The 23,955-nt window shown below is 43.0% G+C and overlaps 1 protein-coding gene across 2 annotated transcripts in view; it reads left to right on the top strand.

Annotated features, from left to right (window-relative positions):
* Positions 1-23,719, top strand: part of sema4f (sema domain, immunoglobulin domain (Ig), transmembrane domain (TM) and short cytoplasmic domain, (semaphorin) 4F) — a 47,408-nt gene extending 23,689 nt beyond the window's left edge. For both annotated transcript variants that reach the window (XM_065950231.1, XM_065950232.1), the window contains exons 2-15: positions 13,920-14,065; positions 14,442-14,501; positions 17,950-18,048; positions 18,414-18,525; positions 18,675-18,794; positions 18,947-19,101; positions 19,198-19,379; positions 20,065-20,206; positions 20,287-20,500; positions 20,622-20,731; positions 20,829-20,980; positions 21,507-21,562; positions 21,689-21,879; positions 21,997-23,719. In XM_065950231.1, coding sequence (XP_065806303.1) covers positions 13,920-14,065; positions 14,442-14,501; positions 17,950-18,048; positions 18,414-18,525; positions 18,675-18,794; positions 18,947-19,101; positions 19,198-19,379; positions 20,065-20,206; positions 20,287-20,500; positions 20,622-20,731; positions 20,829-20,980; positions 21,507-21,562; positions 21,689-21,879; positions 21,997-22,722 — 2,465 coding nt within the window. In that variant the 3' untranslated portion in view covers positions 22,723-23,719. The remainder of the gene's footprint in view (positions 1-13,919; positions 14,066-14,441; positions 14,502-17,949; positions 18,049-18,413; positions 18,526-18,674; positions 18,795-18,946; positions 19,102-19,197; positions 19,380-20,064; positions 20,207-20,286; positions 20,501-20,621; positions 20,732-20,828; positions 20,981-21,506; positions 21,563-21,688; positions 21,880-21,996) is intronic.
* Positions 23,720-23,955: the final 236 nt, after the last annotated feature.

Genomic DNA, 23,955 nt, shown 5'->3' with positions numbered 1-23,955 from the left:
TAAGGATCTTTTTGATGCACACGCACAAACACAAAAACTGTTTATTGAGCAATTTTTAAAAACACATTCACACTCACACTCACACACACACTCAAACACACATTCACACACACAGATGTGTGACAGTTTGACATGTAACGATAAAGATCTTGCTCATGTGCAAACACACTGTGAAGACTTGTTCCAGTTGGTACAGTTCTTTTATGAACGCAAACACACACACAACTTATGCACACGAGTCTAAGCAGGAATTCAAATGTTGCCATTCAATTAGCGACAAGTGAGGCCTCCATTTAGACAACTTTTCCGCCTCCCCTCGCTTTGCAAAGATGAAATCTGTGGTTTATACTTGTCTGCAGAAGTCGTACAAAGAGAGAAAAAACACCCAGATGTCCTTGAAGTTAAAGGTCACATCTCTACATGTGTTGTCGTGACTCCTTAACTCTGAGCAGCCTCATGCGAAGTCTCCGAGAAGCTGTGTTGTTTTGCTGGCGCTAAACATTTGCAGCTGTCTTATCTGTTTTGTTTGGTTTTGTTTAGCTTTGTCTTGAATCTTAATCTTTTTGTGGTTTTCTTTATTCCGTCTCGTTCTACACCACCTCCTCTCGGTCTCTTTGATTTCGCCGTATCAAAGTTTCATCAGCCCGATGAAGAAAGTTCGCTCTGCGTGTCTCGTATTGAAAACGTGAAATCGTCCGCAACCTTATACTCTGCTCCAGGCAAACTGGAGCATCCGTTTAACATGTTTTTTTCCCCAATCATTTATCTGAATAATTTTTCAATATTTTTCAAAGTAAATTTCCTTCATAACATGCATCTCCCCTCTGAACCCTTCTGAACCCCCTCTGAAATCTGTTATCACACCGATGCAGGAGCCTTTAACCGTGGCAGACAATGAATAAGTAAAGGCCGCTGCATGTGAGTGCGTTCATCCCTTGTGACACTGCGATGATCTATTGCTTGCGACACATAATCACACGCACATACACACACACACACACACCCTGATCTCTTAACAAATGTTTTATTCATCCTCGGCTGTGTGTGTTCAGAAGGTGTGGCTCTTAGGTCATTCAAATCGACAACAAACCCAGGAGACATAAAAAGATGGAGGATGAAATATCAACCACCCCATACTTCTTTTGTTTTGTATTTTTTTGTTGTGTTTGTTTGTGTTCTCTATCATGGATGTCTTTAATCCCTTAAATGCCTCCTTGTCAATGAGATTCCTGTTCAGCTTGAGGCGAGGAATTAAATGACAACAAGGTTCGAGTTGAATACTCTTCTGGTTCATCGGAATCCAGCAAAAAATGAATCTTTAATGAAGCATTAATGTCCGGCCAAATTGAATGTCGGGTTCCTGGAGCGCTGACAACTTAAAAAAAATTGCTGTTGATGTTTTAGCTAATCTCCTAACAATCATCATCTCTCCCTGTAACATTATTTCTCCATATGTCCATCATGATCCTCCATTTGAGTGGCTTTTCAACATAAAACAAATTAGACTTCAATCAGACTGATGGTGTAACCAGAGGTGCATCACGCATGGTGATTTCGTCTCTTGATCCAGAGAGCTGCCAGATAAAGCTGTTATTCCTGCTGACACACAGAGGACCTCAGTACCCATTCGACAAGAACAGAGCACTTAACCCGCCGACCTTTGCTGCCATATATCACCTGACGCCGAATCTGTGGCAGCCACCCCTGTGAAACACGGCCTCAGTTCAAGTAAAAGGCTTTACTGTGCACCTTGCATTTTACATCCCTTCCCCTCCGGCCCTTTCTCTCACTCCCTATCTATTCAGAGAGTGAACATCTTATTGTGAAGGATGAAAGGGAAAAGATAAGATAGATTTGTTATTGATTATAAACAGGTTTTTATCAGGATCAGTGTTGGCATGTAGAATCTTAGAAAAGCCAAATGCTCTGTGGTTAATGCAGTCTGCTACTCCCATAAATGTGAGTGTGAGAGGGCTGGATAGATAGAGATGGTTAGCAGCTGACATTCTATTATTTCATAATTAAAAAGAAAAAATTCTCTGCCTTTTATTTTGATTTTTTTGTTCTCTTTCAAAGCTGATCGTACTTTACTTGATGTTTGACACAACCCTGCTTTTATTTTGAAATTGGTAGATCTGTCTGGTAGATCAAAGGTTACGACGTGAGCTTAACCACAGAAAAAGGAAAACAGCTGAAATGAACACCAAATAAATGTTTGATCTCATGAGGTGGATATAACTTGGGACTCGTCCGCTGAGCTGTCGGAGAGAGTTTTTTAAAATAAGTGAAACGAGACATTCAAATACGCAGCAGTGTCGTTCTTTTGTATCACTGCGGCTACAGGGAGACACCGCAGAGGCTTATCCCCTTATGGGATTCCTCTAGTGAGACTCTGTGCTGTGTGTTCCTTATAGTAACTTCTAAAAACTGCACGCATACACTTTTAGAGGTAGACACTGACAAAGAAATGCTTAAAAATAAAAAATAAATCCAATTCCGAGCAGCATCAAAACAAACTGTGAACCAGCTGACCTTGATGAAGCTGCCAAGAATGGAGGAAAAAGTCGGTTGGCAGCCAATAAGAGGAGAAAAAGAGGAGGGGAAGTGGTGGATTTTTGATTCCTACAAGGAAGCTTCTCTCTCTAGCTCTCTAGCTCTCCGTCTCTCTGCTTCTATGTTTTGGAAACCCTCCATGTTTTCATCACGGTGTTTGGCGAGACGGGTTTCTGTGCAGCTGCAAGGTCATCGTCCTCCCCTCAACCACACACACACACACACACACACACACACACACACACACAATGATGTCGATTTCAAAGTGTTATTGGTCGCCGTTGTGCTAAAAGTGTGTGAAAGGCTCAGACTGCATTGGGAGAAGGGTCACAGGTCAAAGAGGGGTGCCATGTTAATGTCACTGTTCGGTGAGAACCACTAGTGCAGAGTCTCCATCATGAATTCACCAGCAGCCACACGGCGAGGCGCCACGACACGATATGCAATCGCGTGTTTGTAGGTTGGACTCCGTAGTGCAGGGAGAGGGAGTTATTTTGGTAATGTGAGACAGTCGCGAGGAGTATTTCCAGTCGTTTTGTGTCTCAGAGACAATGCAGCCCATTCTTCTTCACCCCGACTGAAACTGAGAGGAGAGGAGAGGAGAACAAGGGTGACGAGGGAAGGCGTGAGAGAAGGGAAGGCATCTCTCCCCACTCAGCGAGGGCCATTATGGGACGCAGAGTTCCAGAGGAGCTTTCCGGATCTCTGAACAGCACCGTCTGTACTGGTTGAACTTCCAAAGGAATGAGGGAGAGGAAATGAAATAAAATTCTACTTTTATCAAACGGTGTTGCGGGTTATTGAATCTACTTTTCATATCAACTTAAACACTGACTTGAGTATTTGTTCAGATGGCAGGGCTTGAAGGCTTTAAGCATTTTGGCATGCACAAAGCTGCCCACACACACACACACACACACACACATACACACACACACCTACACACCCTCGGGGTTGAGTCCTTTGCCAGTGGTTAAATGTTTGCTGCTTTGATCTCTGGTCTCTGTCGGTGGCTGAACTCAGTTGAAGATACTGGCCACTTTGTTCTGGCATGGAGAACAAACCCAGCCGCAGACATCATGAACACAAAAACGATTTTGGATGAAGCACGGCAATATGTCGTTTATCGATACATGCACCAGATTGCAAAGAGAGGTTTGCTGTGATTTGGAATCCTTTGGAGTTCAGCTCAAAATCACATTTACATCCTATGCAGTCACTTTTGTTAAAATCTAGAACCTCCCTTGTCGTATTTTGCAAAACCAATTCTACCACTCACTGCTATTTCCTACTCACTAGTTGCCATGTGTGGATATCGTAGGTGACTTTTCATCCAGGGTGTTTCACTCTGGTATGGTTCAAGGTTTTTTTTTTCTCAAACAGCATGTGACGGAAAGGGTGCCGATGAATGCAGTCTATGGAAGCAAACATTTAGAAGAACATGAAGCCGTGTGATTAGGGGGTGCGGCTGCGGTGTCTGGGATGTGGGGTCACTTGGTATGTGAGTGTGTGTCTTTGTGGCCTCTCCAGCTGGCTGTGTATTTGGAAGATATTTATTTTTACCAGATGGGGAGAGGTAGACCTACAGTGTATGGTCTGCACTGATGTTAATGAGACACGTGCAGCACTGGTGTGTGCGCCACTGGAACAGTCTATGTATTCTTTCAATTTCTCTTCATGTGCATTGAGGTGCTGTGTTCAGGTGAAACTGGATTATTCTATCATTAAGGTGTTAGTGTTGATTTTGAAACAATTCCTCAGTTTCTCTTGAAAAAAAGCCACACCCCCACCCCATTACTCTCATGTCCACTTGTTCGCTTCTGTGTGAGACAATTAAATCACTCTTAATGACTTGACCTTTAACCTCTCCTCTCCTCTCCTCTCCTCATCTCTCCTCTCCTCTCCTCTCCTCTCCTCATCTCTCCTCTCCTCTCCTCGTCTCTCCTCTCCTCTCCTCTCCTCTCCTCTCCTCTCCTCTCCTCTTCTCTCCTCTCCTCATCTCTCCTCGTCTCTCCTCTCCTCTCCTCTCCTCTCCTCTCCTCTCCTCTCCTCTCCTCTCCTCGTCTCTCCTCTCCTCTCCTCTCCTCGCCTCTCCTCTCCTCTCCTCTCCTCTCCTCGTCTCTCATCTTTAAGTCTATCTCTTTGTCAGGAAGTGAAAAAAACAGAAGACGTTGTGGTTGATAACTGTGAAGACGCCATCATCACATCACATTAGACTTCTTGGTAACCCGTCGCTTTTGCACTTAACTTTAGCATAGCGTGTGGTGCTACTTTTGTGGTAAAGCTCTTACTTAGAAGCGCTTTCAGTGGAAATGATGTATGAATAGATCTGTGTGTGTGTGTGTGTGTGTGTGTGTGTGTGTGTGTGTGTGTGCTGGTTTGTGTGCCCATCAGTTCAGCTCCTATTGATCCTTCAGCTCCAACAGCCTGTGAACTCTGACCCTTGGCTCTCGACCTCCGAGCTCATTGGTGACATGCATGTGACACCAACCAGCTGTTGCTTCAGCACATGCATGAGTCCTTTATGTGTGTGTGTGTGTGAGTGTGTGTGAGTGTGTGTGTGAGTGTGCCATCACATGCAGATGTGACCTACTACTGTGGGGTTTTCTGCATTTTAATAAGACGTGTGTGTGTGGTCCTGTGTGGCTGTGTGTGCTGCAGATAAAGACAGGCAGTTCAAATTTAAAGGCAAAAAGAGAACCGTGGAAGAAATTCAAGCTGTTGCACGGATCGTCCAATCACAGCAGCTATAACGTGTACTGCTTGGTAGCAAACAAGACATGTGAATGTGTGCGACAAGTATGTTAAACCAGCATGCAACAACAAGTATGAGTGGTTGTTTTTGCTGTCTATTGGCCTGAATCTAATCGCACGTAAAGGAAACCCACAATCTATAGTTGCTACCTGCTGAGCACATGAGGTGAAAAACAGCATTGCATGTTTGTATGTGTGGTTATATTATATATTAAACTCACTCACGCCATGTGGTTTTGGCTGAGATACCCCCCCCCCCCCCCCACCCCTCGTCCACCACTCATGTTTCATTTCCTGTTTCTGTAAAAGTCAAAGAATAAGAATCAAAACTGCCTTTATGAGTTTAAGTTATTCTACTTCCCTCTGGTCTAAATGTATTAGGTGTCAGTTCCACTAAGTAGTACTTTGTGATTTACATAAATGAATCAGAGTACAGAGCACTGAAAGACACTGCACCGGTGTTACAAAGCAAGAAGCTTAAGCCCTCGATGAGTTGATATTTTTCAGACCTGGGCCTCACTGTGGCTCTCTCTCTATTCTCCATTTAAAATCCTCCTGGAACAAAATCAGAGACACACAAGATCAACATATGTTTGGAGTAATTTGTCAAACCTCTGTGAGTGTGAACAATATAAAGTACGACTGCTTGAAAAACACTTCTGTGATTTTGGGATGCAGTGAATTACATTTTAAACTTTGGAGTGAGGGTCCTGAGATAAATCTGACGCGTCACAGGATGCACAAAGGGACAGGTCGGAAAAAACAGACCTATATCTGTAACATGAAAACATGTTTATATTCCAAGCAATTCTAAAATAAGCAGCATGATAAGGAAATATCACTGTTTGATTTGAATGAACTGAATATCACTTTCTGACAAAGGTCACAGTGTGTGAGGTGGTTCTGCAGGAGAGGGAAGGTACAAACCAACTGTTCTAGTGTGACAGATGTTATGACTTCTCCGGCTCTGTTTAGCTTTAGATACTGGATTTTCACTGTTTAGTCTGAATCCAATATCCAGAACCTTGGAAGAGCCGAGCAGCAGATGAGCAGATGTGAACGTGTTGCTTTTCCTGAAAGAAGTGACTGTTTGATGAAACTGATCCAAGAAATACAACCAGAGTCTCTGGTAGTTTTTATTTTTTAAATCTTATGCACAGGCTGCACGGGGGGTTCGAGTCCTCATCGGACAGCATCCTCTCTGTGAGGAGTTTGCATGTTCTCCCCTTGCACCAGTGGGTTCTACCCGGCTTCCTCCCACAATCCAAAGACGTGCTTGTTAGGTTAATTTGTGGCTCTAAATTGTCTGTAGGTGTGAATGTGGCTGCTTGTCTGTCTCTGTAAGTCAGCCCTGTGATTGGCTGTCCAGTCCAGGATGTGCCCCTCCTTTTTTGCCCAATGACAGGGATCGGCTCCAACCCCCTTACGACCCAGAACGGGAAAAGCAGTATGGATAACGTTAATAATGGATGGATGGTTCTTATGCACATTCTTTTTTTTTTTATCGTGGTATAAAATGTATTATGATTTAATGCTTTGAGTTATATCAGACTTTTCCATCTTTCTCCATCTTATCCTCCTATAACAAAGACTTTAAAAAGGCCTGGGGCGCCGGTAGCCTAGTGGTTAGTGCGTGCGCCCCATGTACAGTACCTTATGGAGGCCGTAGTCTTCACAGAGGACAGCCGGTGAATGAATCCGACCTGTGGCTCCTTTCCTGCAATGTCATTCCCCACTCTCTCTCCCCCCTGATTTCTGACTCTATCCACTCTCCTATCTCTGAAAATAAACGTATAAAAGTCCCAAAATAAAACCTTAAGTAAAAGCCTGACACTAAGAGAAGTCAAAAGTATGTGCTGAGATATTTCTATTACACAACAGGATGGCTTTATCATATCTTCTTTGCGTACAGTTTAACTTGCATGTAGATAAAAATAACAGGATTGTGATAATTCAATGACTCATTCATACAGAAGCTGGGGCTGTAAGTAGACACACTTCATGTGTGAGGGCTAGTGAGTGCTACAGGCATCGGCATCTAAAACCAACACAGACTTGTGCGCTCACACACACTCACTGCTGCACACACACACTCACACACATGCACATGCTAATCCTGCAGGGCATGGACGAATTTAGGGCAAGCCTGATTAGTGGTGCTACTGCTTATCACCCTGAGCCAGAGAGAGAGGGGAAGAGAGACGAAGAGAGTTCTAAGGTGGGAGAGAAAAAGTGTGTGTGTGCGTGTGTGTGTGTGTGTGTTGGGCCGGACTGGAAACAAGGAAAAGGGAATAATAGAACTGGATGTATGCGATTAAAACTAAAGAATTTGTTTTTCATGATCTGTGTTAAAACTTTTTATTCATCTAAGATCATCCAAAGAAAAGCAAACAGCCTAGAGAGGAAACAAGTAATAACAAAGAGACATAAAGGACGACGAGGAGCGGTGGGGCGTGAAATGATGAAATGCGCAACAAGATGCTGACTTCCTCCTGCTCATCTCCAAACCTGCTGCCTCTCCCCGTGTCATTGAATCATTGACTTTCAGAAGCCACATTTCCTCTCTTCTTCATCTCCTCCTTCCTTTTTTAAAATCATAAAGAAACCTGTGTCTTTATTCTTGGTAATCTCTCTCTTCCCTCTCGCTCCCCGTGTGTGTGTGTGAATGTATGTGTGTGTGTTGCTGCTGGCAGTGAAACAAAAGCTCAAAGGAGAGGCTGGTAGAGTGAGGGTCTTTTGATGGTAATGAAGTCTTCACCTGTGTGTAGGATGGCAGTTGACCGTAACTGTAAACCAAAAGCCATTTTGCCATTTTTCCTCACTTTATGTTTTTAAGTAATTTATATTCTTTTCAATGAAATAGTAACATAAAACATTTTTTTTTACAGTTTGTTGTATATCGGCTTTATTAGCATGTTAACCAGAGTTCATGTTACAAGGCATCATGCAGTCGTGCATCTGTTGTGGGCCGATAACGATATCGATATTGGGCGGGAAAAATGTCAGACAATGATTTATCAGATCGGTTGATATCTTTTTTTTTTTTTAGCTCTATCTTTGAGATGTAGATATAAAGCAGATAGATATAAATAAACACATTGATTGCATTGATCCCTCAAATGCTCTTAATCATGGAAAAGATACATAAGGAAGACACGATGGTCACTCAACTGGAAAGTAACTTCACATACGTGCATCACCACTTGACAATCTAGGGGGCGATAATGCTGTAATCCATATAACACACTCTGCTGGTGACAGCCAGAAGCTGCTAGTGTAATCTAATGATATAAAAAATAAAAAGCTATTTGATTGCTAAATAAAACTAGTGAAATCGGCGCATATCTGTGATTAAATTAGCCGATACAGATAGTCACTGGATATCCGAATATCGGACGATTTTATTGGCTGATCGACTAATCAGTCAGGCTATACTTAGATAAGATAAGAATCTTTTAAGAAGACTCCATATTTGTGTTTTCAGCTGTGACTTAGACGTGACCTTCTTTTTTATGGATGGCTTGTCATGTGCTGTCATGTGTTTGTGATGTTACGCTACATAGTTAAAAAATAAACTGACCTCTCTGCTACATAAAGTATTGTGTTTTTTAAATTTCTTTTATGCTTCAGAGCAGCTCACTATGAAGCGTGATTCCTCTTTTTGATAACGCAATTAAATTTTTATTCAAAGCAAATGTTGAAGAGTCTGATGAAGCACTGACTCAATCGAGGTTACCGTCAGGTCCGTCTGCAGTAATTACTGCTCACTGCTGCATGTTGTTATAATGAACCCAACCACAGCTGCACACCCCACCAAAATAAAAATGTTCAGCTTCCCAGATGTGATGCTTTAACCTTTGCTGCATTCAGCTGCATTGTATTGAGTGAGTTAACAGGCGCTAAATGAGTCCCAGTGTCTCTGTAGATCTAACGAGCACAGAGCTTTGATGTTTGGAGGCTTTTGTTGGGGGCCCGTTTATCGACCATGAAAAAAAAAAAAAAAGAGGGCTGGAATTGACCGTGACCATGACAAGGGGATTCTTGTCTTTCTCTTTTCTTCAAATCTCTCTTGATCTCAGTCAAACACATGCACAGCTTTATAATAAATGACACCAGAGTGATGTTCTGCCAAATCAAGGTTAGGAAAGAACAAAAGCCTCTGGGGTGAAGATATGAAGACTGAACAACAGATGAAGGCTCAACTGTTCATCTTTATTTTTTGTGTTTTTCTTTTTTCTTCAAATCAGCCATTCTGAGACGCCCTCTGACATGAGTGCTCGGCCCGCTGCTTGCACTTCACCACTCTCTAGAAACAGCTCTTGAGACAGGATATGGCTGAATAGCTGACGTCTGTCATCAATCAGAGCAAAGACAATGAGCCTTTTAAGGAAAAATAAGAAGAACTCAAAATAACATTTCCCACACACGAGCCTAAGTACAGTAATCGTTTTCATTGTAATGTTTTTTTTTTTTCTCTCTCTTGCTGGAAATCATATCGGAATAAGCTATGCAGACAGAATTCACTAACTGGATGCCAATACAATTTACCAAGAATCATACTAGACCCTGTTTTTTTTAGGGCTGACCTCAGAGCTGATTGTTGATTTTGGTTTTCCTGTTTTGGATATTCCTGTTTGCTACCAATTAATGCATATTGATTATTATAATGTAGCACAGGAGCCTACTTAAAGGTTTTCTAATAGGAGTCTGTTAAAGGCTCCTTCTGGCTTTTGATGGCTAAAGTGGCATCAAGCCGAGGTGATGATAGTGCTCTAAATGTGTTTTTCTGCAGAGGCTGAGCCGTCTAACTGAGAGTGTGTGTGTGTGTTCGCCCCTGCCTCCTCTCTCCATGCCGTCAGTTTTGATTGACAGATGCAGAAGGGAGGTGTATAATTTATCACTTCCTGGTTTGGTGCAATCCCACAGTGCCCTGCAGCCAGCGGCCAGGGTTGGTCCCCTGGAGCCACAGCCAGTTTATTAAACCCTTAATGGATACGGCTCACACACAGACACACACCAACAACACACACATGCACCCACGCCCACCCCAACACACACAAAAACACACACACACACACACACACACACAGACACTGCTGGCCTCTCTCCCTGGCTGCCTCTCAGTCATGTTTAATGTATTATGAATGAATGATTCATGGCATGGGACAGGATTTTGTATTTTAAGACTACTTATTCATTTATACTCACATCAGTCCCTTTTTTTTTTTTTTTTTAAATATACCCTGAGTTGATTTTTTTTTCAACATGGCCACTAGGTTTTTCAGACTCATCATGTGAATCATTTTTAATGTGAACGTCCTCATATTGTAGCGGATATTCAGGGATTACTGTCTGTCTAGGATTCCTGTTTTTTTCTACATCGACCAGCAGGTTTCGGATTCTTACTTAAAGCTGCACTAATCAATATTTGTTATATTCATTATTGATCAAACGACTCACTGTAATAGGATAAGGTTGGCTGTGGTGATGAATGGGACTGAAGAGAATGAAAACCTGAACTCAGAGATCACTTCAGCCTGATGAATCTTCTCAGCGTCTCTTACCACATTGTTGTTGACCCACCACTTGGTTTCTTGGCTCAGCCTTACAATGCATCAAATGATCCCTTTCAAGATAAGCAAATTAAGTCAATCAAAATAAATTGCTTTATTCAAAATCACATTTTAGGATTTCTAAAATAGTATATACAGGTTGTTCCATACATGCATATCACAGACTCCTGCTGTCAAAGAGAAGACATTTACCTGACCTGCAGATGTTCCTCTTTTTGTAAATGACAAATCAAATATCATATATCCAAAGCTTGAGTCTAACAAACACTCTCACTGTATAGCGTGATTTAGGAAGAACACAATCGGGAAATAGAAAGACTATATTGTATGTAATAATATATATATATATATATATATATATATATATATATATATATATATATATATATATATATATATATATATATTTATATGTTTTATATGCCTTTTTTTAATAATTGCCTTGATATTAAGGGTTAGAGCTGCGTATGACAGCGTGCTGCAGGAGCCAGATGGTGTAGCTCTAGGAATCATCTCTACATTAGGTTGCACAGCAGGTGGTGGAAATGTGTGCATGTGTGTATGTCCATATCTGTGTGTGTGTGTGTGTGTGTGTGTGTGTGTGTGTGTGTGTGTGTGTGTGTGTGTGTGTGTATGTCCGTATCTGTGTGTGTGTGTGTGTGTGTGTGTGTGTGTGTGTGTGTGTGTGTGTGTGTGTGTGTGTGTGTGTGCATGTGTGTATGTCCGTATCTGTGTGTGTGTGTGTGTGTGTGTGTGTGTGTGTGTGTGTGTGTGTGTGTGTGTGTGTGCGTGTGTGTGTGTGTGTGTGGCGTCATGTCCTACACATCCAGCGGGGTACCAATGAACAAGGACAGCTCTCGAGACCTTGCCTTTGGCCTATGTCACTAACCCTCATGTAGACTTTGCTGTGTGTGCGTGTGTGTTCATGTGCGTGTGTGCGTGTGTGCGTGTGTGCGTGTGTGTGTATTAGAGCAGCAGAATATAGCATAAAGTTTGAAGAAGCTGTGAGGCTGCAGGCTGACGGAGGGATTCATTGTCACAGAACAAATGAAGCGAGGTGACAAAAAGGACAAAAGTATGAAAAGAAGAAGATTGATTGATGAGGAGGGAAGTGTTTATGAGCCCGAGGTGTAAAAGTAGAAGAAGATACTGACTGTAATTTGAACAACACACATTTTATCAGTATTGCACTTGGTGAACAGTTGGGCAATTGTGTGTATGTGTGTGCACTTCGCTCTGTCGCATCTGCTTTCACAGACTGCGTACACACCCTTCTCACATTGGCTGATTTGCAGGAAGTGGAGGCCCCTCTGCGAGCGAATCAGAGTGCAGCGTGCTATTGTGACTGCCTGGAGGCTTTTAGCTGAACAGATGGCTCCTTAGTGAATGAGAAATGACACTCATGTGAAATGTTACAGGGAACCGACAGACTGACTGCATAAGGGAACCGGATGAAGGCGGGGGAGAGAGAGAAAATGTCTGTGATTCGGTTACAGGCAGATGTCAGTGTGTTTTTTGTTTTTTCACTTCACAGAACAACTCAGACAGGCTCTAAGTGGAAAACCATGTCAACGCCGGCTGCTATCTATCAGCATATACCGACATGGTACTTTGAGTTCCTTGTGCCGCAGCATGGGGTCATGTTGACCCAAGGATGTTCCTGACCTGTTTTCTCTTCAGTGTGGTTTCACACTCGGGACCCTGGCCTGGATACGAGTACGCTTGACCCCAAAGTCCGGTTCATTTGACCCGTGAGAACACAAACATACCGTACTGGTACTGTTTTCCGTGGATGTGGATGCGATCTTGCTCGGTGCACAGTTCCAAACCCTGATTCATTATTGTTGGTTGTGTAAATACACAGAAAACTGCAGGATGCATAATATGAAAATATATCTCTTTTGCTCTTGTAGTCTTCGTTCTTTGAGTCTAAATTAGCACTAGCCTCTGTTCATTAGCATTTGTCTTTCATCTGTCCCCTCATGAGTCCACCTGTGGCGCAGTCAGCTCCTGTGTTTTGAAGTCTGTTTGTTTGATTTGAATAGTAGAACAGCTCGGAAACTAAACACCTCTTTCATCCTTATTGGAAAAGAGAGTCCCTGTTTTCTCTCTAAACGTTGCTACTACCTGGACTAGTGAGAAAGTCCGCAAAGGTCAACACCTTAAAAAACGCTCGTACACACACACAGGCACACAGATGAAAAACAAAAGAATGATAGATAAGATGGGAGTGATTGAGAGAGCCATAAAGAGCCAAAAGCTTTTGATGTTATCGTTTTAAGCTTTACAGCTGAAATTACACTTGTCAAAAAAAAAATGAAAACATTTAAAATCTGAAGAATAATTGAGATAGTCAAAAGAAGAACTGAACCTTATGTGTTTTTTTGTGTGTGTGAATTTGACTGTGAAAAGAATGAAAGCCAGTGTAAAAGAGGGATAAATAACGATACTAAGAGGGATTAAAAGCAGTAATCTGGAGCTCTGATAGTGTGATAGGTCTGGGTGAAACAAAGGTTACTCTTCTGTCTCTCTTTTCTCATCGCTCCATCTGTCATAACTTTATCACTTTTAACCTCCGGCTCGGAATACAGCGCTTGAAAAGAAGTTCATCTCCACGGCTGCTGAAAGGCAAAGGGGGCACATTTAACTTATTGTTTATCTTTTGATCCATTGTCAGTTTAAGCACCTCAAGTTGCTTCCACATCTCTGGAGCTCATCCATGAGAGACTCTGGCTTCAGGAGGGGATGTGGGGTGAAAGACTCTGGATGTAGGGATATGATGAGGCCTCTAATGAGGGCACAGGTCCAGCTCAGACGACTGAACCTCGCCCCCCCCCTTGTCACTGCTCTCCTCTGCATGTGGTGATGTTATTTTTAGCCTGAGAGTTTAAATCCAACCCTCTGTTTAAGTGATGTGCGTTTCCAGAGTTGATCATGACAACTGATGTGGACTTGAGGTATCGCTGAGTGAGGCTCACTGTTGGATGCTTGGTTACAAACACGTCCTCAGTCTTCTTCTCTTCTCTTTTCACTCCTCAGACACCATCCTTGGTCCAGAGAAGTTTGAAGGTATGGCGAACTTCAGCACCTTCCTATTGGACCATTCATCAGGCATGCTGTTCCTGGGCGCCAGGGATGCCATACTGGCTGTGGACACATACAAGCTGAACCAACAACCCCGAAAGGTAGACACACAAATGTAGTATTTCTCAAATTGCACTATTTAAAATGCAGATTTTATAACGTCTTCATATAAGCTGCCATTTGTCATCAACAAACTGAGCGTGCAGCAGGCTGCCAAAACTAAGTGATCAGGTTTGGAGTTGCCAGTTGGCTTGTTTCTTCTTTTTGTATAAAGCTCATCCGTCTGTTTCTACCTGTTTTCTATCATCACCAGAGATTAACCTCACTTCTCTTTCATAGCAACAAAACAATATGTGTGAGGTTCTTACTTCCCTCTCCTTTGAGATGTTTAGGACTCTATTGGTAGCTGCTAACTCAATTAATTTTAGTGTTTGATTCACTAAAGCTTTGGAATTTCATTTTTTTTTTTTGCTCCAGATTATTTGGGATGTGCCCGAGGAGAAGAGGAGGTCTTGTGTGGCAAAGGGGAAGACTGAGGTGAGAGCTGTTGTGTTTTAACCATGTTCTCTGCAGAAAACATCCTTACTTATAAGGACTGGAAATCTTGTTATTCTTTCTCAGTACTTCCTAGATTTTAGATTTAGTTCACTGTTTAAGGCCTGACTATGTAGAGCCATTCTAATGTATCAAGTCTCACAAGTTACTGAATCTAACTTAGTTATTGATCATTTGAATATTCCTTCTATGCTTTTCTATAATTACAACTTAAAAGCTTTGATAGGGGTCCAGAAACACACTGATGCAATGCAAAGCTTTCAAATGAGTGACATGATATTGTCCTTTTAAGGATGAGTCGAACTGAAATGGTCTCAGGAATTTGAAATGTGTGACTTCATGGACCCATGATTCATTTCATGCGTTTGGCGTCAAAGTGCATTTGCCTGCTTTTGTGTGCATTCCGGTCTGTGTGTGAGCAAGTGTGCGTTAGCGTGTGTGTGCATGTGTGTGACTTTGCCAGAACCTTGTGCTGTTAGGTATCAGACAGGAAGTTCCAGGATTCATGCCAAGATTTCACCAGGGCTTTGTGTGTGGGTGTGCGTCTAATTCTGTGTGTAGAGATTGAGAGAGAGAGAGAGAGAGAGAAAGAGAGTTTGGAGTAAGTGAGGCAATATTTGAAGTCACAGATGTTCATCTGAACGTCTAGACTAGAAGCTGATAAATAGAGCATACTGTACACTCAAGCTTTGTATGTCATTCTGCTCCCGCTACAAAAGGACGTCAACCAAACTGTAAATGAACTGCCCACTGGAGCCTTATCGAGTACTGTTGTAATAACGGGACTAAAGGGACTGTAATTAAGGAACTTCTTAATGACTTTGAAATGCTCAGAAAAATGCATGAAAATTGCCCGTAGACCAGAAAAAATAGGTCAACTGAAGCGATAAATTAAGCTAATGGAAGATCAGTGACAGGGGAGTCGTGCAGCAGTTTGTAGACAATCCCCTACGATGATATTTGGAGATGAATAGCTGGTTAAGGTACGAAAGAAAAATGTACTTTCTGTTCGAAATAAAACATGAATTATGAAAAAAAAAACATGTAAATCAGAAGGATCAAGAATCAGCAGTTATAGGGAATGAAACATGATGGATAGAGGAGAGTACGGAAGGACGAGGGCCGTTAAGAAAAGATCATTATTTAAGATAGACTAAACTTGAAGTTGACTGAGAGAGATGGTGTGTGTGTGTGTGTGTGTGTGTGTGTGTGTGTGTCTGTGAATGATGCAAAAATGTACAATCTCAAAGAAACAAATCAGGGCGAGTTTGCAGGGTTACGAAATGCTTCGAGCAGGATCTTACTAAGAGGGGGAATCTGAGTTGTTGTGATAGATTTGGTAATCTTTACGTTATGAATCATGAGGCGGTGACAGTTTCAGTTATGTTTCCCATCATAAAAGACGTTAAGATCAACTGTCACTGTTTTGAAATCCTTAATAAAAGGAAGGGGCTCGTTAACCTGCCAGTTCTGGGTATAATGTAGTTTTCATACTTACATGTATGGTTTTTTTGGCATTTACACACAAATCAATCTTATACATGTGTTATTTCTTACCTGCTTGCAAACAGCATCCTTATAGAGTTGTTTTTTCTGGCCACCTAGCAAGTTTTAGTCCAATGTTCACTCTCTTTGTTGGCCTTTTCTTTTCTTGAGAGAATAAGTGTAAGGAGAGGAGAATAAGGAGAATAGCATGCTCTGACTGATTGCTCCATTGTGTTCAAAATCAGAAGCAAAAACTCTTGAAAGGAACGAGAAAAAGTGACGAGGAATAGATGGATAGCGAAGGTGTAAAGTAGAGCTTTGTGTAAAGAAGAAGGTTTTGCTGCACACCCTATACACACAAGCTTTGAACTAATAAACACAATTCGATAGCACCCACAACCACACACAAACACACAGGAGAGCAGAGAAGTGCTGTTAAATCACCTCACGGCTGATTGTGACTAAAGCTGATAACTGTTGGTGAGATTGAAAAACCAAGTTGTTCCTATTGTTCCAATCCACTGCTCCACATGGGGCTCTAACAAGGTGAGGGCTGATGGTGTGTCAGCGGGTGGGGCTGATCAGATAGTCACAGGTGAGTTGGGATAATGTGACTCAGACCTGAAGTTTATTCAGGAAAGCACGCACGTGCACACACACACACACACACACGCACAACCTTCCGTAGAATTGTCTGCGTCATGCTTCCATGTTAACTGAGGGATGGACAATGAGAGTGTTTTTCCATGACAGCTGGTGTGTTAATAGGCGAGGGATTAAAAAAAAAAAAAAAAAAAAAGGGGAGGGGAGCTTAAATTAATTAACGGTGTGTTTTCTGCATCTCATTAATGCAGCACAATGAGGGGTTCTAAAGACAGCTCAGCAAATCACCTTCAAATAATGTAGTAACATTTTAAAGCTATATTGTGATCCTTACTTCTCTAAAGCTCTCAAAATGCTCAGTTTGACCCTGCGTGTTATCACAAGTATGATTTTTCTTTTTGGTGCTGTTATTGATGCAAAACTAATATTTGAACACATGCATAAACACACAGATTGATAAATGGTACCCAACATACAGAGAGGAAGAAGACAGACAAGTCATCAGTTACTTACTGAGGCGGGCCTTTAAATTGGCTGTCTGCTGACACCTGACTTTTGTGACACTTCTGCTGGGCAAGATCCATAATGTGATCCACAGATGTGTGTGGTGGTGAAATAAAACAAAAAACTTTAAAGGTATTTTTGGGCCTTTTTTGCCTTTATTGGATAGGACAGCTGCAGAGAGACAGGAAATGGTTTTATATAGCAACTTTCAACTTGAAGCACCCTGCACCAAACAAGCCACATTCACCCCTTTCACACACTCTTGGCAGAGCGCATGCATGCAAGGTGCCAAACACTCAGGAGGAGGAGGAGGAGGAGGAGGAGGAGCGAGTCTCATCCCTACAGCTCAAAAAAAAAGATGTGACTCTTTGTGTTTAATGTTGACACAACAGTCATTAACCACATCTTACTGTACGTAGAGTAATCCACGATATAATCCACCCTAAACTTTCTCAAAAAGCAAAACACCACTTTTTGTTTTGTGAAAAACCTGGCATGATTTGAGCTCAAGATCTGCTTTATGAAATCTGTGACTACCAAGCTGATAAACTAGTTGAAGCATTAGTCATTAATTGCAGATGAAGATCATAGCTATAGGTTATAACCCACCTACAAAATGAAATATCTATTTTAATAAAAAATACATTTAACTGGACTGATTGTTTTATATATATGACATTGTATATGTGCACATGTATGAAGTGCATCTTTTTTCAATGAAAATGTATTTAAATGTTTTTAAAAAATGTGATTTCTCATTTGGTTTCTTAACTAAAACCTGCTTCTTAAAACTCTTCTACCTTGTCTTTAATGTTTGAGTGTTTGTCTCCCCCTGCAGGTTGACTGCTACAATTACATCCGCCTGCTGGAGTTTCTGGGTGACGGACGCGTCTACGTGTGTGGCACCTATGCCTTTGACCCGCAGTGTGCCTTCCTGGTTAGTTAGTTAGATAGTGTGTGTCTGTGTTTAAAGGCGCTCCACCTGTTTGTCCGTGTCTGCATGTGAGAAAGAGTAGCCACACAGCTGCTGCAGTAGTTGAACATATACATGTGTATCAGTGTATGTTTGCACCTACTGCATGTGCTTTAGGAGCTGCAATTGAATCTCTATGACAAGCTCCAACAAAGCTTCAGACTCCACAAAGGGTAAACACAACCATACTCACTCACCTTTATCTAATCTACAGCTGACTCGATGGTGAAGCGCCTTATACAAAATAATGTTCTTGATTGTTTTTCAAAACAATAAGAGAGTCATGAAGAAAAGTTCTAACCTTGCCTTTTTCCCCTGTCATCCTCCAGGAGCTCTCCTCTTTCACCCTGGAAAGAACAGAAGACGGCGGGGTGAAGATGGAGACTGGGAAGGGCAAGTGTCCCTTTGAGCCCAGTCAGCACTACACAGCTGTAATGGCAGGTGGGACAGTGAAGCTGAATGTGTGACTGTATGTTTGTTGTTTGGTTGCTCAGGCTGTAAATCAGGCCTGTTCGGAGTTCTTTTATTCTATTTTAGTGTTTCTATTCTTACAAAACTCACCTAGCTCTCTCTCTCTCTCTTTTGGGTAGGTGGTACCCTATACACTGCAGCCACCAGTAACTTCCTTGGAACGCTGTTTGACATCTCCCGGGCAACGGGCCCTGAGCAGGAGCGGATCCGAACTGAACGCTCCATCAACTGGCTCAGTGGTGAGACACTCTTACACTCTGGCACACACTCACACACTCGCAACAATGCACAAGTACGCAGACAAAAAAAATCCCCTTCACTTGAACTCACACTGATCACATTGAAGAATTCCAAGAAAATCAAAATGTGTGTTTGCGTTTGTCTTTCTTAGACCCAGAGTTCGTGAGCTCATCCTTTATAGAGCAATCTCAAGACAGCAACCCATCAGGAGATGATGACAAAATCTACTTCTTCTTCACTGAGGTGGCCAAAGAGTACGACCTCTACACCAAAGTCAAAGTGCCAAGAGTGGCACGAGTCTGCAAGGTAACCTAAAGTCTTGATTGACGGATTGGTTCTTCTTGACTTAATGATCGAGTTGTCGTATCAATTTTGCTTCTTGGCTCATCTTTTCCTCTTCAGTCTGACGTGGGAGGGATGAAGACCCTGCAGCGGCGTTGGACCACCTTCCTCAAGGCTGAGCTGGTGTGTGAGGACAGACCCAGCGGCCAGCGCTACAACATCCTGACCGATGTTTTCACCACACAGCACACGCCAGGCGACCCCAGCAGCACACACTTCTACGGACTCTTCACTTCCCAATGGTAGGCGGACGAACAAGCAGGGAGCCAAATTCAAAACAAATCTTTTAAAAAGAAGCTGAGTACAAGCCATTGATATAGCTATAATATGGTCAATTAAAGGAATGGAAGGAGGTTATGTATGGTAATTACATGTGATTTTTTGTGTTTTCTAGTGAGATAGGTTTAAAATTTTGAGAAATATCCACATTTGCTTTTTTTTTTTTTTTTTTGCTGAGGAGAGAAAAATCCATACAACTTCTATGCTGGTGCAAAATAAATCTCCAGCCAGGAGTTGGTTAGCCTTGCTTAGCACAGTGCAAGATGTAATGGGGGAAAAGCTAGTATGGTACAGTTGTGGTATTAAGGTATTAGGTGAGTGACCGCCTTTTTTTCATGGCCAGGCACGGTGACTTTCTGGAATCTTCACTGCGTTTGTCAGAACATCGCAGTGACTGCAAGATAAAGCCAAGTTAGCCGTCACCGTCTGTTTACCAGTTGTTATGCCTATGCCAGACTAACCAAGCGAGAGTTATACATCCTTTCACCTTACCTTATCTTAAAGGGAATACGCTTATTTTCACAAAAAATGTCCAACTATCCCCTGTACCTGTAAATTGACCATCTTCAAAAAAAATAAAGAGGTTAAAGAAAGTTAACAATGGCTGAGAGTTAAACCCTCTTTTTTTCTTTTCTTTTTTTTCCACAGGGAGCGTGAAGAATTATCCGCAGTGTGTGTTTTCAGTCTGTCTGACATCAACAAAGTGATAGACGGTCCCTTTAAAGAGCTCAAGAAAACCTGCGAGAACTGGATCAACCCTGAACCCGTCCCCACGCCACGGCCGGGCCAGGTACTTCACTTTGCAATCACATGACAGCCGCCTGAGTGTTATGACTTTTTCTCACCCTTTTCCCCACCTGTTTTTTTTAGTGTTTGAACAGTGCTCTGAAGGCTGAGGGGTACGAGTCCTCCCTTAAACTCCCTGACAAGGTGCTGACATTCGTGAGAGACCACCCACTGATGGAGAACAGCGTCACCGCAGCGCCCCTTCTGGTCCGCAAGGGAATCACATACACCAAACTGGCTGTCACTCAGACGGGCAGTGGAGAGGAGCGGAGAGGAGCAGTGCTGCACCTCGGAACAGGTTAGGAGAGAAGGCTGGGAGGAGGGGAGAACATTCATGTAAATAGATACACTCAAGCTGACTGACTGTTTTTTTTTTTTTTGTGGTCATAACTCAGTGTATTTCTCTGTGTGTGTTTCAGACCGTGGGGAGCTCCACAGGGTCGCAGTAGTGGGCCAGAACACCACCTTACTGCAGGAGATTGCTTTGTTTACATCACAGGAGCCTGTTAATAATATCCTACTCCACCAGGTAGACTCTTTGGATGTTTATACAGGACATCACACGGAAACATATTATTAATCTGCAGTACAAAAATCTGTCTGTGTTTCTGCCCCTGTGTCTGCAGGGCCGGGCTCTGGTGGGCAGCCCTCTGTCACTGGCTCGTGTCCAGGCTGAAGGCTGCGCTCTGTATCCCAGCTGTCAGGTGTGTGCCAGAGCCAGAGGACTGGGCTGTGTGTGGAGCACAGTGGAGGAAGCCTGCAGGCGTACAACAGCAGAGTGAGTAGTACAGGAATAGAACAAGGACTAGTCATATGTTATGTTGTTACTAAGGTTGGTAAAAGGTTGTAAGTAAGACCCTGTGGTGGAAAGAATGACATTCAATAAAGATAATTCTAAGAAAAATACAAATTCCTGAACAATAACCAGGGAATCTTAGCTTAAGAAAATGAGGTGGACATCAGCGGTATAAGTAGTATTTTTTAAACCATTTATTTATAAAGCCTATTATATGCGTTAATTCGTTTTTATTATTTTCCTTCCAACTGAGCACATTAAGGTTAGTTAGAACATTTAAATAATTGAATATATAGAGCATTTGATAATGTAGAAAATACTCTAGTTACCCTTTCATCCATCATAAGATTTTTTTTTTTTTCATCATAAGAAAAAATAGCAAAACAAATCAATGAATAGCAAAACTGAAGAGTAATCAGTAACTTCAAAAAGCTGACAACAAGGGATGTTCTCTGTTCCTTCTTCAACTTTGATTCAAATGTGTGTCTGCTCTTTGTGTGTTATCCAGCCCTGGTCCTGGTGATATAGTGGATGAAGCCTTAAGAAAATGTGACAAAGAAGAAGGTAGGTGTTTCTCTAAATAACTGTAAAGATGTTCCTGTTTGAATGCACTTTAATGTGTGTCTCACTTGCGTGTCTCCATTCTCTTTAACGTCTGTTATCTCACCGTTTTGTTTTTGTCTCCCGCAGGGCGTTGCACACCGTCCATCAGGGAGCTTCGAGTGTCTGTTGGTCTGCGTCTCCTGTTGCCATGTGTCCAGCTGTCTCCCAGGCCCTGCAGCTGGGAGCATCCTCCCCACAGACATACCAGGCAGCACAACTCGGACCTGGAGGTGACTGTGACGGAAGACAGCCTGGGACGATACATCTGCACATGTCAGGTATGAAGAATGAGTAGAAGCTCTTCGGTGGTGGCAGCAACACAATTACAGTCTTGATCATTTCCCTGTTATAAAAAACGTTTTAAACAACTCCTCTGTTATGTCACTCCACTCCAGGAGGCGGGGCCAGGTATCAGAGATCCCACCCCCTGCCGCAGAGCAGCCTATCAGCTGACAATAGAAGGTCCCAACGCTGGAGGAGCCGTGGCAGCAGCAGGAGGCCGCCACGTCCTTGCCGTCTACATCCTTTTCTTCGTCGGGGGTTTAGTGTTCGGCGTCGCTCTCCTGTACTTCGTGATGCGTCGCCGCAATTTTGGTCGCCAGGGCAACCACCTGCCGGATAATTCCCTGTCGTCAGAGAAAGGGCGGGACTTGCTGGGCTCCTCGGCCACGCCGCAGTCTCCGAGCAGCGACAGCCTGATGTCCGAGGGATTCAGGTTGACGGAGAAGCGCAACGGTACGGCAACCACGAACACGACCACAACGCTCCTCAGCAGCCACGGCAACGGCGCTCACCAGTGCAACAGCTACAGCGGCACCCTGATCCAAAGCAACTCCAGCAACGGCCATGGGAATTCACTGTACGCCAACTGTAACACGAGCAGCAGCGGGCTCAAGTTCTCCGAAATATTGACTGCAGACCTGCTGGATGGAAGGACAGGGGAGAGGGGGAGGGGGAGGTCAAAAGGGGTGGAGAGGGATTCAGGGGAGGGGGACGACGTGGATGAGGGGCTGGGGGACGGGGTCGGCGACGGAGTAAGAGGACTAGAGGAGGAGTTGGCCAGCTTCCCCATGTTCAAATCACCAGCCCCACTGGCCAAATGTGAAGAAAGTTCAATATGAAAAAGGGGGATAAAAACGCACTACTGATCGCACCATTTTGCATCCCCAAAAAGACTGAATACGGCTGGGAGGAATGAAGAATGGCTCCTGCCAAATGCCTTTTTCACTGGAGCTTAGACACGGAGAGGTCTCTCTCAAGATGTATGTGGAGTAATATATCTTTTATCTTTAAGCATGTGAGAGAGATGTGCCGAAGGAAATGCAAGACAGAAAGCCTGTTTCATTGTTGTGAGTCGCTCGGGAGGAGCCGCGACTTTAATAAATGTTAACATGTAATTATTATAAAAGAAAAATGTAAATATGAGCAGTCTGAACAAGGCTGCGGAACGAAGACAGAGAGTGATGTCGCACAATTTGTCTGTGCAAAGAATCAAAGATGAAGCGTCTTCATGTCATGACATGTAAAAAAAACAAAAAAAGAAGAAGAAGAAGAAGCCATATTGATATTCTCCTTCACCCGGTCGTTGCTCTCTCATTCTCTTGAGGTGTCTGTCTTTATTTATATTCCCTACCTTGACACGCCACTCATCTCCCAGACAATGATTGGAGCACCAAAGGACTGCTGCACTATTAAAAACTGACCAGTGAGACTTCTAAACTGAAGCTGGAACTAATAAGGAGGCAGGAGGACACTGCAGAGCCCTCAGGTGGGCTACAGTGACAATGTGGGGCTGCCCCCCCCCCCCCTGCCTGCCGCGACTGCTTCTCAGGTAAAAGGATGAGAGGGTTGGAGTCAGCGCTATGTACGTGTGGAGAGCTTGTGACGCACAGCAGGATGTATGAAAATGACTGCAGCCCTTAATCCGCCAATGCCAACAGGGAGGCAGACGGTTTTCAAAAAGGACCTGGAAAATCATGTCAGTCTCACAGAATGGACCTATAGCCCGGGGACACAATCCACCATCAGCGTGTTTTATGAGTGTGGGGTTTTAACATGAAGATGTATTGTTTTTTTGTCATGTCGTTTTGTAATAAAGCCTCCAAAATCTGTTGTTAACCTTTGCGTTGCTTCTGCCATTCCTGTCGTCGAATTCTGGATGTGAGAAAAGTTGAAAGAGAGAGAGAGAGAGAGAGAGTGGGTGTGTTTTTTTTGTTTTTTTTTACACCAGAAATGATCCAAATTCTGTGAGAAAAGAGACTCCAATAATCCCCAGGTAGGTAGGTATAGTTTAACCTTTTTGGGGAGAGCACATTGAGAGCACATACCACAAAACGTTTTCTTACAGTGATCTC

This window comes from Labrus bergylta, chromosome 22, assembly GCF_963930695.1.
Source record: "Labrus bergylta chromosome 22, fLabBer1.1, whole genome shotgun sequence".
Classification (NCBI taxonomy): domain Eukaryota; kingdom Metazoa; phylum Chordata; class Actinopteri; order Labriformes; family Labridae; genus Labrus; species Labrus bergylta.
Note: the sequence above shows the minus strand (reverse complement) of the source record. Positions and strands in the feature narration are given on the sequence as shown.